Source organism: Python bivittatus, unplaced genomic scaffold (genome assembly GCF_059951505.1).
Source record: "Python bivittatus isolate LINGU-HERP-01145 unplaced genomic scaffold, Pbiv_v1 ctg000080_np1212, whole genome shotgun sequence".
Taxonomy (NCBI): Eukaryota; Metazoa; Chordata; class Lepidosauria; order Squamata; family Pythonidae; genus Python; species Python bivittatus.
The window spans coordinates 53765386-53780282 of NW_028277035.1; the positions used below are offsets into that span (position 1 = coordinate 53765386).

Below are 14897 nucleotides of genomic sequence, written 5' to 3' on the forward strand. Positions count from 1 at the left end.
CTTTCTTTTATCTTAGTCATCACTGCTAGTTTATACCTCACCTATTTATATATAACAATAAACTGAGAATTGAAAGCTGTCAGCCCTTCTAAAACAGATTCTGATCAGAGAGATAAAATTGGAGATACCAGTGTTCCCAACTATATATTTTCATTACTTAATGATATGATATGGTCCTATGGAATTAATTTTGGACATATGTTCAAATAATAATTCCAAATAATAAAGCTTGCTGTATATATTGCATGTAAGTTGCATTGTTCAAATTGGGCAGTCATATAAATGTATGTAAAACATTTACCGTATTTTTCCGACTATAAGACAATACTTTTTTCTAAAATCCTTACACTAAAAATTGAAGGGCGTCTTATTCAAGGAAGTCAGCCGAGGAGCGAACCGCGCAGTGGCAAAACTGCCCATACTTTGTCTCTGCAAACAGGCTTCCTCCTATTTCTAGCCTCCAATCACGAGTGAAATAGCTTGACTCTGCAAACAGTCTTCCTCCAATCACGAGCCTCCAATCACGAGTGAAACTGCCCATACTGTCTCTGCAAACAGACTTCCTCCAATCACGAGCCTTATGTAACTGACGTCAGCTGATGCTGAACAAACCAATTAGAGGAAGTCTGTTTGCAGAGACAAGCTATCAGCAGTTTCACTCGTGATTGAATGTAATCAGTTATGCAAAAGAGCATGGAAATAGAGCTGCAGAGAGACGGTTTGGACCTCCTCCCACCAAGTGTATCAGGTAAATGGTAACAAATTACTAAATAAAAATGTGTTCTGCACCATCTTTAAAATACTGATTTCTTAATTTTGGGTTGGAAAAGTGGGGGTCATCTTGTACATGGGGGCATCTTATTGACGGAAAAATACGGTATATGACTGCCCAATTTGAACAATGCAGCTCTGGACTGTGTGCAATAAACCACAGAACAAAATATAAAAAACAAACAGTACCAGCTAAAAACAAAGAACAACTATTAATTAGTGATCAGGGACTCAAATTTATTGCACTCTTCTGGACCAGAACTCAAATCATCCTGGCTGAAACATCCATGGAAAGAGCAAGGTGCCTTTCTAAAGGCCAGTAGGATTGGGGCCAACCCTACTCTCACACAGATGTACAAGGAAGCATTCACCACATGGATACACTCTCTAATACACGCACACATACAACCTCCCTGGAAGCCTTGACCAACCAGGAGGGGCATGGATCTAGAATACAGGTGGTCACACCCAAGCGCCAAGTACCTTGTCCACTACTTCAGGACTAACAGGATTGAACTCCTCCCAGATAACAACCCAAGACAGTGTCTCAACTTTGTAAGACCTGCACAGCTGGAGTCCAACTCGGCATGAATCCAAGTGATTTTATCCACCAAGTATCCCAAACAGTCCTCACAGCAACCCTGCAGATTCTTCCCTGGTTCACCCTGACCCAAGAGGAGTCTAAACAGGGCACCAGCCAATACTCAAAAGATGCAATAAGAGCAGGGAAATATAGTAAGCACATTTTCCTGCTCTTATTGCTACAATGCACTCCTTACAAAAGGATCTTACCTGTATCTGGTTAGAGTCATTATTTGTCTTCCATCAAGGGTACTCTAGGTGTCTCTTATGCTGCTTCATTTTTCAAAAGTTCTCTGGGTTCTTGGCATAAAGAGATCCAAGCCAAGGTCATCATTCCAAGCTGTGACTAAGGCTCTACCGTACATCAGAACCTCAGGGGCCACCCCAAGTTTTCTCTGAAGTGCACTTGGTTCCATTAGGTACCTGGGGTGGATGAATCAAATATATTTTGATTTGATAAAAGATTGCGAAATAATGGCATAAGTATGGTAGGCTGTGTTTCATCAGGTTATGTATTTATTTAAAGTTGCTAGGTTTCATCTGTAGCTATCAAGTCATCCTTTGAGTTGCAAATAGTTCTTTATATGATTTATTGTGCTTGTGGCAGGAGTTAAACAACTATGTGGAAAGACTTAGGCAGGGCAGGTGGTCCACGTGTTACAACCACTCATTCAGCGACTATTCAGACTTACAATGGTGCTGAACGAGTGGTAGTTACATATTGTCCTCGGAGTTCTGGCTGTTGCAGCATCCCCACAGTCACGTGATCGTGAATTCTGACATATCTTGCAGGCTTCCCATAAGCAAAGTCAATGGGAAAGCCAGCAGGAAGTTGGAAGTTGCAGTCATGTGAGGTCCTTGCTTAACGACCTGCATGGTCCTTGCTTAACAAAGGCAACTGGGACTGCCAGAACTGCTGATGCTAAATGGGGTGGTCACATGACATCGCACTTCATGACTGCATTACTTAGTGACAGCAGTTCCAGTTCCAATTGCCACTGTAACCCAAGGACTACTTGTAGTTCTTTCTCGTTTCAATCACTTGTTAAGATTTTATCATCTTCTCTGCTTAGTGGATCTGTCCCTTCCTTGCTTCTGCAATAAGTCAAATAAGCTGTTTTAAGTATTTCAGTTTTCAGTATTTCCCCCGTATTATTATTTTTTTTCCTGAACAGAGTGTATCACATTGGGGAGTTGGTCCCAGTTTTCTACATTCAAGACATTTCTTGTGTGTTATCAGTAATCTATAAAACTCCAGACTGCTAATAAATACATTAAAAAGATAAAACATTATTCTATCTTGATAAATGATATAGGCCCTCCTTTAAACCATCTGGACATATTGCCTCAAATTACTGTTTTGTCTGATACAAACATGAGGCTGATTCCAATGTAATTATTTTCTTCAGTGAAGAGAGCCAGTTTGGTGTAGTGGTGAAGGCACCAGGCTAGAAACCAAGAGACTATGAGTTCTAGTCCTGCCTTGGGCAGGAAGCCAGCAGGACGACCTTGGGCCAATCACTCTCTCTCAGCCCTAGGAAGGAGGCAAGGGCAAACCATTTCCAAAAATCTTGACAAGAAAACTGCAGGGACTAGTCCAGGCAGTCGCCAGGAGTCAACACTGATCCAAAGTCAATATATGAAGAAATTATTTATTCCATATTTTCTGTATTGATAAATTACAAACATTTATTTTTTAGTGAGTGATAAATAATTAAAATATTTATAACTGACAAAGAATACTACTGTCACATCATCTAAGAAGTTGCTATCAAGAAATATGATTTTAAAGCCCAAATTCTAGGGTCTCTTGGCAATGTTTCGTACAACATTCATTAAATCACCTTTGTTTTCAATCTGTCTTTTTCAGTTGTGCTATATTCAGCTTTCTGAAAGTTAGATTTCACATTTTGTGAAAATGTTTTACCTATACAGTTTTCTCATTTCTGAGTAGGCAAATTTAGAAAAGTAACCAGTTATATTTTATTAATCATGACAATTAAGCTTCTGATATAAATTAAATTTGATTCTAATGATGTTTCTAAACAGAAGTAGTTTTCAGCAATTTAGATAGTATGACTTTCTAGAACAGAAACATCTTCTTGCTCATGCTTTTGGATTCCATTATAGTTAAATAAATGGGTCTTTTAGCTTAATCCAAATTATTGCGTGCACCTACCATTATGTTGCTTTTACATTTAATCTATCTGCAAATGAAAGGTGATGTTGGAATGATGTAATATTTTAATATAAGTAATGGTTAGCTAGATGCAAAAGGATTGCAGTATGAATTTAACTTTGGCTCTAGAATTAGTTTATCAGGAAGGATGGAAGGTTCTGACCAATACAGTAAACTATTAAGCTCAAAGAAACATTTTCATGGTTCTTTGCTTCTGGCTATAACTTTTAATAGTTCATTTTCATTTGCTGGTGTTCAGTAATCAACATGTTTATCTTAAGTCAATTGCCACTTATTCAACCATTATCCAGAAAGTTAGATAAGTTAAACTTTTTGAATTAAGATACATTGGATCAGGAATATTTTGTGCACTTCTGGTAAAGTCATTTTTAAAAGAAGATAATAAGTCTAGAAACTGTAGAATGTCTTATAAGAAAAAGCTGGAGTATCTTTATATTTTTAATTTAGAAAAAATATCACATTAAAGAGGACATTTACTTATTTTATTTAAAATGCTTATATGGCCACCCACCTTAATACCAGAACTCTGGGTGGCTCACAACCATAATATAAATACAGTATCTGAATGTCATGAATAGTTGTTGTTTTTCTCTCTGTCTTTCCCATATATTAGAAATAGTGTTTGGTGCTGGTCTAACTCACTGAATTAAACAAAGTAAAAATTCTAATTGTCCAAGGAAGCTGATCAGCAATGGATTCCAGACAGACAAGAGAAAGAACTCATTTTCATACATTGTACAATTGTTATATATAATTTGCTGCCATAGATTATTTCAGAGGTCCCTAGCCTAGGAACTGAAGGAGAACCTTCTAGGACAGAACAACTGTGTATCAAATCCAGCATTTTGTGACCAACCAGATGCATCACGAACTTAGAAGCAGGACAGGATAGCAATAGGTCTTTTCCATTGTTGTTTCCTAGCAACTGGTATGGAAATGTTTGTGTGTTGTTGTTTTTTATCGTTATTCTGAAGACAGTATACCTTCAGAAGTCTAAAAGCCATAAATAGCCCTTTACAAATTTGTCTTCAGTGCCTTTAACCATGTCTAAACTGATCTCCATCACAACATCTAAAGCCGCAAGACAAATGAATACATTTTTGAAAGAAATTTTTGAAAGAAATGGAGGATTGGCTGCAGCTGACACAGTCATAAGGATGTAATAGAATGGGAAAAACATGAAAGCTGCCTTGATTTTCTGGGAGAAAAGGCAAGATGTAAATATAAACTATGAAATATATGTAGCATAGAGAAATCCCTTCACATGTGCAGTTAAAGCTTAACAGTCAAAATAGAGGTTATCAAATTTAACTTTTTCTTAGTATCTCATTGTTTTTTCCAGTTCCCTCAGTTTGTGAATTCAGAAAAAGAAACTATGCATAAAAATAAACATAGTGATTGAGGGGAGATAGGCAGGTGGGGGGAGTTGAAGTGCCCCTGTAGTTGTAAGTGTGGGCGGGGTGCCAGGCACCTGAATTTTGATCATGTGACCCTGGGAGCACTACAACAGCTATAACTTTGAGGACTGGTCATAAGTCACTTTTTTCAGTGTAGTCATTGTAATTTTGAATGGTCGCTGAACAAATGGTTGTAACTCGATGACTACCTGTATCAATTTTAGACAATGATAAGGTTATGTAGATGCTTTCTGTCAATAAAACAGGAGTTCTGCACCCAGAATAAGCTTTTAAGTTCACTGAAATATAATTATTGATATTACAAATAGATATTTCACTAGAGGAAAAAGATCACAAATAATAGGAAGAAAAGGAATAATAATAATTACAAAAACAACTGCTATGTATAAAGGAAAGGCAATGTTTATTTTTTAATCCCATAATGATCTTTGCATTTTTAAACTGGTTATCACATTAAAATAACTGAAAAATATGGCCACAAAGCATTTTGGTAATAATATATAATTGAATGATTGTACATGGTTCTGAAACAGAAAATATTTCTTCTTTCCTAAACTTTTTTTGTATTTTTATGTTTGCAGGTCTGGGTCGATGCTGGAACACAGATATTTTTCTCCTATGCCATCTGCCTGGGATGTTTGACAGCCCTAGGAAGCTACAATAACTACAACAATAACTGTTACAGGTAATACACACTTTTGTCATTACATACTTTTTCTGTTTAGGTTCCAGTTTAATCTAGTTGTAAATCTATGTGTATAATTATAATTATTTGGAGAAGTATATGCAAGACTAGTTAAAACACATAGACACATATATTCATACACATTCTAGACTCTAATAAACACAAGCACATTAGTTAAATGGTCTGGGCCCTGTTTGATTGGTGAGGTGCCTGCATGTTGACCTCCAAGGTAACATCCTACCTTGGATAGAATAATGTGAATATGTTTGAAGTAAAACTGGGCTTGGGTTTGGCTTGGGACCAACATGTGCCAACTAATGCCAGCTGATTGGTACTGATCTTACCCTAAGCAGGGAAAGCTACATATGGCATCGGTCTTATTATAGTGCATGGCTCTTTACTGGCTCCTTCCCTGAGACAGAGCCCAGTTTAAATTACTGGTGCTTAGATTTAAGGCCTTGTAGACACAATCCACCAGTATCAGTCTGCTCCTCTTTCTCTTACAATTCTGTTTGTTCCATACCTTCTTCTCATCAAGGCCTTCTTTCTGTTCCTCTTAGGCCTAGTTTCCTGGTAGTAGGATTTCAGCCATATGGGACAAAAATTATTCTGTTAGGTACATGATAGATAGATGGAAATGAAACGAGACAGTGCAGAAAAAGTGACTGGCCCATTCAGAGATCAAAGAATAAAGGAGAATGGTGACTAGGAAATACTTGCTTAGAAAAAAGTCTCTGTTTGAAATATGTGGTTTAAGAATAATATCTGTTTATCTGTACCCATAGCAAAGGAAAGATTATAGATCTTAAAGCATTATTAATTTAGTTGTTTCTGATAAAATTGAGAGAATTAAGGAAGAGTCCAAAAGTAATTAGAGGTCTTGAAAGTGAGATGGACTATTATTTGATAGTGTTAGGAATGGATGTTGTGAAAAATGAACATAAAAGAAAAGGAAAGAAGTGTGGGCGGGGGGGAAGCCTAGAGTGAAAGTAGAATTACTTCAGGAAGATAAGAAATAAGCCTTATATGAAAAAGTATTAACATAAATTAATTTCCCAAGAGAATAAATGGACAGAACAGAAAAGGAAAATAGAAGCTTTTAGACTATTTATTTATTAGTCACATTTACAGTATATAGCTGCCCATCTCACATGAAGTGACTCTGGGTGGCATACAACAATTAAGTAAAACAATAAATAGATAAAAACAATCATTATAAAAGGATAAAAAGCAATTATTAAAATAAAAAATATTATAAAATTTTTTTAAATATACCAACTCCACAGAGAGAGCAGAATATCAATCATAAGGGAGCCATTTGAGAATGTCTCCCGTTCCTAAAGACCTCCAGGCCTGATGACATAACTAGGTCTTGAGGGACTTCCGGAACTATAGCAGAGAAGGAGCGAACCTAACTTCAGGAGGGAGAATGATCCACAAGGAGGGAGCCACAGCAGGGAAGGCCCGCCTCCTGAGACCCACCAAATGCAAGTCCCTGGCTGATGGAATACGTAGCATACCTTCCCTGCTGGATCTAATGGGACAGCTGATGCAACTGGGGAGAGGTGGTCCCTCAGATAACCTGGCCCCATGCCATGAAGGGCTTTAAAGGTCAAAACCAGCACCTTGAATTGGACCTGGAAAGAAACTGGCAGTCAACGCAGCTCGCGGAGCAGAGGTGTAATATGTGCTCTTCTAGGAGCACACGTAACTGCCTGCGCTGTCGCATTCTACACCAGTTGAAGCTTCTGGATACTCTTCAAGGGCAGTCCAATGTAAAGCACATTACAGTAGTCCAATATGGAGGTGACAGGGCATGAGTGACTATGAGCAGAGCCTCCCAATCCACGAAGGGGTACAATTGGTGCACAACACGAAGCTGTGCAAAGGCCCTCCTAGCCATGACTGCCACCTGCTCTTTGAACAGGAGTCATGAGTCTAGGAGGACCTCCACATTGTGCACCAGCTCTGTATGGGGCAGGGCCACCCCATCCAGCACCAAAGATGGTATAGTCCTAGAATTGTATTACAGAGTGCCACAAAAGTGTGTGGGGTTACGCTGATGAGAAGTAAGAAAAAGGATGTTTGGTGGATGGAGAGGCAGTTGGTAAAGAAAATATATATAAGGGAATGATTGCTGCAAAAAATGATGAGAGAAACATGATATATAATTTGTACTGAAAAAACAAGATAGTTACAAAGATTGCAAGGAATAATTAAGATTAAAAGAGGCAAAGAAAATGCCAAGCAATTTTGATAGAAATGAAAAATAGTTTGGAAAACAGATGAAATGCCCTAAACCATGAGCCTCCAGAAAATAAAAATAAAAGTGATAAAATAATCTGGGATAGGTTCTGAAGTCACTGAATGCTGGAAGGAGTATGTTAGAGAGAGATATAGGAATGCTAGTGATATGCCAAAAAATGAAACGGAAACAGAGGCATTCAAGAATAAATTGATGAAAGAAAGTCATGAATGATGTGACAGTGTTGAAAATAATGTTTCAGTGTAGATAGAGTAACAGTTAGACAGTATAAGTGAAGAAATGTTGAAGATGTGTGCTGTGCAACTTGTTTAATGTCTGATGAGGGATTATCTTAATTCATCTCTTGGTTTTCTCACTTTTGTTATCTCATACGCACTTCTCTTTACTTTTTCTTAAAATTATTATTATGTAGAATTAAGTAATTTATCACAATTGATTTGGGGATCTGAAGGTATTTTTATGATTGGTGGGCTTTTGTTTATGAAATAGTCCATCATTAAAATAATGTATAGATTCCAAATATAGCTCTAGTGACTCTAGGCAGCTTACAAGTAAAAACGTGATAAAAAACAATAAAAATATGTTCAAAAATATACAAAGTTAAAAGATGGAGAGAGCGTCCTCAAGCCACCAACCACCCCCAGTGCTGCGAACCCCCATGTGATCCCCATGCTAATTGGCAGAGCCAGGTCTTAACACTCTTCCGGAAGGCCAGAAGAGTGGGGGCCAAACTCACCTCAGGGGACAAGATGTTCCACAGGGCATGGGCAACAGCAGAAAAGGCTGTCCTTTTCTGATGCAACTGGACCCCACCAGTCAAAATTCTTTAGCTGATGAGGTCCATAACATGCCCTTCCTGCTGGAACAAGTCAGTGTAACTGAGACGAGATGGTTCCTCAGATAACTTGGGCCCATGCCATGAAGGGCTTTAAAGGTCATAACCAACACCTTGAATCAGACCCAGAAGCAAACAGGCACCCAATACAGCTCACGCAGCAGAGGTGTTACATGCACAACCCTAGAGGTACCCATAACTGCCTGCACTGCTGAATTCTGCACCAGCTGCAGCTTCTGAATACTTTTCAAGGGTAGCCCCATGTACAGCGTGCTGCAGTAGTCTGTATGGGAGATGACCAGGACATGAGTGACTGAGAGAAGGCTTCCCAATCCAGGAAAGGGTGCAACTGGTGCACAACACGGAGTTGAGCAAAGGCCCTCCTAGCCACAACTGCCACCTGCTCCTCGAGCAGGAGTTGTGAGTCCAGGAGGACCTCCAGATTACGCACCAGGTCCATCTGGGACAGTGCAACCCCATCCAGGACCAAAGATGATAAGGCCTTAGATACGGAAGAGCCCCAAACCCACAGCCACTCCATCTTGCCAGGGTTCAGTTCTCCATCCAGAACCCCACAGCCTCCAAGCACTGCAAAAGAACATCCACAACATCACTTAATTCATCTGGGATGGAGATGTACAATTGAATATCATCCACATACTGATGATACCTCATCCTGTGGTGACAGATGAGTTCACCCAGCGGCTTCATGTAGATGTTAAAAAGGAGTAGAGAGAGCACCGAGCCCTGCGGCACCCCATAGAGCAGGGGCCACAGGCTGGACTTCTCGCTCCCTATCTACACTGATTGGGACTGGCCTTGGAGGAAGGAGGAGAACCAGCACAAACCTGTGCCCCCCACCCCCAATTCCCACAGCTGACCCAAAAGGGTACCATGGTCAGTGGTACTGAAAGCCACGGAGAGTCAAGAAGAGCCAGGATGGATGTACTACCCTTATCCCACTCCCACCAGAGATCATCTAAAAGTGGGACCAATGCCATTTCTGTCCCATATCCAGGCATGAAGCCCAACTGGAGGGGACGCAGTTAATCTTTTTCATCCAGGATCCTCTGGAGCTGCAGCACCACCACCTTCTCTACCACCTTCCCCAAAAAGGGGAGGTGAGAGACTGGACAGAAATTGTCCAGAACAGTGGGGTCCATCAACAGCTTCTTGAGGAGAGGGTAAACCAGTGCCTCTTTAAAAGGAGCTGGAAACACCCCCTCCCTCAAGGATGAATTAACCATCACTCAAACCCACCCACATGTCACTTCTGGGACAACCAGGAAGGGCATGGATCTAATGCATAGATGGCTGCGCTTACAAACCCGAGGACCCTGTCCATTTCCTCGGGCCCAGCAGGATCAAACTGTTTCCAGATAACTGGGCAAGTCCACTCCCCAGGCAGCTCCAAAGGACCTGCACCATGCTATCCAAAGCTAACCAAATCAAAGTATTTGTGTTAAGACTCTAAGGCTGACATGTTTTTGTAAATATTAAATGTCCTCTGAATTTCTACAAGGGGAGGAAAGGGAGAGGGTGAGGGAGAGTGAGGAGCTAGCAGTAGTTTTACTTAAAGAAGTACAAACCAAGATAGGTACTAACCATTGTTCTGTTTAAATGGACATCTTGTAATTATTGTAATTAATCCAGTTATTTGAATATAATTTGTTACTTTCCATAAATTAAAGGTATTTATTGGTTCAGTTTAGATATTATGCATAATGCCAGTGTATCCTCATAACCTTTAGATAATTAACAGCTGCCCCTGCACTGGGAAGGTCAAAACAGGCAAGATGGCAGTTGTGGCATCACAATTGAAACCCCACCCTTTTGTATATGTGTGTGAAATCAATACATGTACAGCAGGGCTGGGGCTTCTTTTACTATACTACTATACTATTTCCATCTTTCCAATTTTGACCACCCTCCTATTCAAATGTTGATGATAATTACATCTATGTTTCATTTTCTTTTAAAAGCAGTTGTTCATGTTTCAAGTTTATTCTGCTTCATTTTTATATATTCAGTTAGAAACAGGACTGGTTTTAGTTCTTTTGTGAATCCTAAGATCATATCCATTTTTATATTGCACTGCCCAGCATATCTGTTAATCCGATTCTTCTGGGTAATTGCCCGTTCTGCTAATGTAAACATTGGAACTTGCTATGAGTGTTACAGTCTGTCCTACCTGAGGGCTAGAAATGCAGATTCCTGTTCCTAACACCATGGGTATGGTTAGCCATGCTTTCTGGCTTTTTACCTTTTTGTGTGAAGAGAGGAATAAAGTAGCAAGATTTTATCATCTGAATGTAACAAATGTAGTCTTTAAACATAGCAGTGCCTGAAAATTTGCATAGTAAAATGGTGTTCTTCCCATTCTGCTTGGAGCCAAGTATTGTAATAGTCATTGTGACTATCTATTCTTGCCATGATTTAATTATAAAATATATAGCCATCATTTTTAGTTACCAACTACTTAGTAAATATCTTTATATTAACCATAAAATAAATCAGTAATATTCATCAGTACTGAACCTTTCTTTTGACTATAATTTTTATTAAGAATTTTAATTACAATAACAAAAACTAATACAAACTAAACTTAGAGAAGAGAATGAAAAGAAAGAATAAAAAGTGCAGGAAAAAAATAAAGGAGAAAAAGAAAAGAAAAAATATAATAAAGAAAAAGAAAAGAAATATATAAAGAAATGACTTCCAACCTTCATCACAACAAGTATAAACAAATTTAATAATTCTTCACCCCCATAAGGTTAAACAGATATCTCTTCATTCCATATTCCATCCCTTATCTATAAGCAAATCCATAAAACATCAACTTTTCAATCCTGGTGTCAGCAAAAAGTCCATAAAGGGTTGCCAGAGCATTGCATAAAAGTCTTATTTTAACCTTGATCAAATAAACCAACTTTATATTCCTTCCTTTTACTTCTAACAATCTTTAATTTAATCAAATATTGTCATAGGATTTGATTTCAATTCTTCTTTACCCCATCACACAGATTTCTTCAAGGCTTTAACAAGCCTCTTTTGTATGTCCAATAAGAAAACACTTTCCAGATCAATCTCTTGGTTTATCATTTGTATTTCCCTTTCAATTTTTAAAACTTCAGCCAGTTTCTTTTGTATATCCTGTAAAACGTCTTTTTCCAAATCATTCTCCATATTCTGTACTTTCTCTGTCTTGTCAAATAGAAGTACTAAACCTTTCTCAACATATTTCAGATAAGTCCTTGTGGAATATAAATCCTTAAAATATATTTAAAACTGACAGACTTGTCAACCTTTAAGATGCCACAAGACTTTATATTTCTTAACACGATCTTTCCTTTTTCCAAAGTTATTGACAACCATGAATTCAAATATCGTAGACATTTACCTACACAAACTGACATCATGTTCTGAAAAAAGTAGAAAGCAGAGATTTATTAGTAGGAATATATAGTAATCACAGGTTATTTGAGTATGAAATTGTATCATTTAACTTAACATAATGTTGCATTTCTGATTGCCCTGATTCTGCATTTCTCCTTAAAACCTGCATTTCTCCTTAAAGAACTTATATGTGAATGTTGCTAAGCATTTGCAACATTATGTATTCAGTCATATGATTATTGAGATTCCATAAAGCCACTAATTATTTTCCATGTGAGACTGCTTGTAGAAGTTTTCTTTCCATATTCTGAGAGGACATTGAATTAGAAAAACTCTACCAAATGGAAAGTAAGATTGACAAAGTCTACCAACAAACAGCCAAATAATTTAGTGGTGCATTTTTTTGGCACCAAGTAAAAAAAAAGGTATCAATAAAATTCTCACCAAATCTCTGATGATATTTCTGAGATCTACAACAGTAGAATTTGGTGATACAAAGCATGACAAAAACATACTGTAACCCATTCGACTATATGAATGTGCTAGAAGTATGGCCAATAAGCTATGTGGAAAGCTTCTAGAAGTTACTGCTTCTGTCTTTCTGAATTTTCTTCCAATATCAAAACTGTGGTATAAAGTCAAAAACATTTAAAATTAAACAATGATTTTGCTCTTTATTCGATAGAGACTGCATTATGCTCTGTTGCCTGAACAGTGGTACAAGCTTTGTGGCTGGTTTTGCCATCTTTTCTGTTCTTGGCTTTATGGCTTATGAACAGGGGGTTCCCATAGCAGAAGTTGCAGAATCAGGTAAGTTCTACAAACGTATTTGATGGTCTTCTTGAATATGGGATTTGGAGATAAGTTAATCATGCAGGAAAGAAGTTGGACATTTTCTATAAAGAGTGATATGGTTCATAGTAATAGACATCCCATGCCATCAATTATATGTATATGGAGAATATTCCTAGTGTGATAAGTACATGCTCAAGTCCTCATTTATGCATCTAATTCCTGTTCGTTTCACTTTCAGGACCTGGACTTGCTTTCATTGCATATCCAAAAGCTGTAACAATGATGCCTCTTTCTCCACTGTGGGCAACTCTGTTTTTCATGATGCTCATATTCCTTGGATTAGATAGTCAGGTACAGATCTCAGTTACTATAAAGCTGTTATAAAGATTACAAAAAAATTTCTTTGAAGATCTTTAAAACATAGAATTGCTAAGTAGTAACAGTTGTTCTTTACCAGTATAAATATACAGTATATGACTTGTTGATATAAGCAAGCATGTATCACTTATGTGGTGAAATAACAAGAGAAAATGGGGAGGCAAGTGTATAACAATATGAGTTGAAAATAATGGGCCTCAATCACAGGCTAAACTTGAGAAATTTAAAAGGCTGACAGTCAAGAGCTTAGTAAAGAACGGACAATGAAGCCAGCTTTCCCATTGAAACATTGGAAATTAGCTTTCTAAAAGAATGGATTTACCAGCCACTAGTGTAAGGTCAGGAGACAGACATGTACCTGGTATAGTTACTGACTTAGGACAGGGAACTAAAGAAGAAGAAAAAAAGTTTAAACCTTTGAAGGACTGGATTCCAGGATCATATAATCAGTACTGTTGAACTTGAACATGGAAATGAAAAACGGAGCACTGTCCTCAGCACTGAATATCTCTTAAGCACTGAGTAATTTCTCTGGCTGTTCACAGCACAGAGTCAAGAAACAATATAGAGCCGAGTGCCTAATGCTGTACTTTGTGCTGAGAAAACAATTAAGAACTGCCCCGTGTCTCTTTCGAAGAATAATAGGGATGGTCCGACTCCACTGATGCTAATCCAAAAGCCAACAAATGCTTAACCAGAATCACAAAGCTAGAGCCAGCACAATTTGCCCCACATGCCATGTAGTTTGAAGAAAGTTCCATGCAGCACTGGGCTGTGAATACTACAAAAACATTTCATGCACTGATTACTGCTATAGAAATGGGAATGTATTTGTTTGCCCTTGTTTCTGTTTCTTTTATCCAGTTTGTGTGTGTGGAGAGTCTTGTGACAGCAGTGGTGGATATGTACCCCAAGGTTTTCCGGAGGGGATACAGAAGAGAAATGTTGATTCTAGCTCTTTCAGTTGTGTCTTACTTTCTTGGTTTAATCATGTTAACAGAGGTAAGATAGATTAAATAACATTCAAAATTGTGAGCTAAGGAAAAAAAACCTTTCCTCATTTTTAGAGTTGGGAATTCTATGAAGCATATTTGATGACTGATAAATTATTGGAACCACAAATATTTATAAATATAGCTTTGGGATAAAATACCAATCATCTAGAAATATTAAATATTCTTGTCAAATGTATTTTAGCTTCCTATACAATGCTGGTCTTGACTTTAAAAGCCATTTAGGGATTAGGACCAAATTATCTCTTTCAGCATGCCCTTCCCATTCACCAGGGTGTTCTCAAATCCTCTGATTGTACAAAACCTCTCGAATCGTCACTGACTGATTATGTTTTACTATGAACTGTTGTGAGCCACCCAGAATCACTTAGATGAGATTGGGGAAGGGGGCATACAAATCAAATAAATTGAATAAATCATCATCATCATCATCATCATCATCATCATCTATTGAACTGCCATTGAATTGTAATTTTAATGTGACAGAAGGCAAAAAGTACTACATACACAGGAGTATAAATACTAAATATATTTTATTCATAACATTAAATTCAAGTT

At 37.9% G+C, this 14897-nt stretch overlaps 1 protein-coding gene across 1 annotated transcript in view; it reads left to right on the top strand.

The window, feature by feature from the left end:
* The window catches only part of SLC6A11 (solute carrier family 6 member 11), a 122171-nt gene that overhangs the window by 99607 nt on the left and 7667 nt on the right, over window positions 1-14897 (top strand). Inside the window, exons 7-10 of the mRNA XM_007430553.1 lie at window positions 5553-5656; window positions 12839-12963; window positions 13187-13299; window positions 14191-14328. Of these exons, the coding sequence (XP_007430615.1) occupies window positions 5553-5656; window positions 12839-12963; window positions 13187-13299; window positions 14191-14328 (480 nt within the window). The remainder of the gene's footprint in view (window positions 1-5552; window positions 5657-12838; window positions 12964-13186; window positions 13300-14190; window positions 14329-14897) is intronic.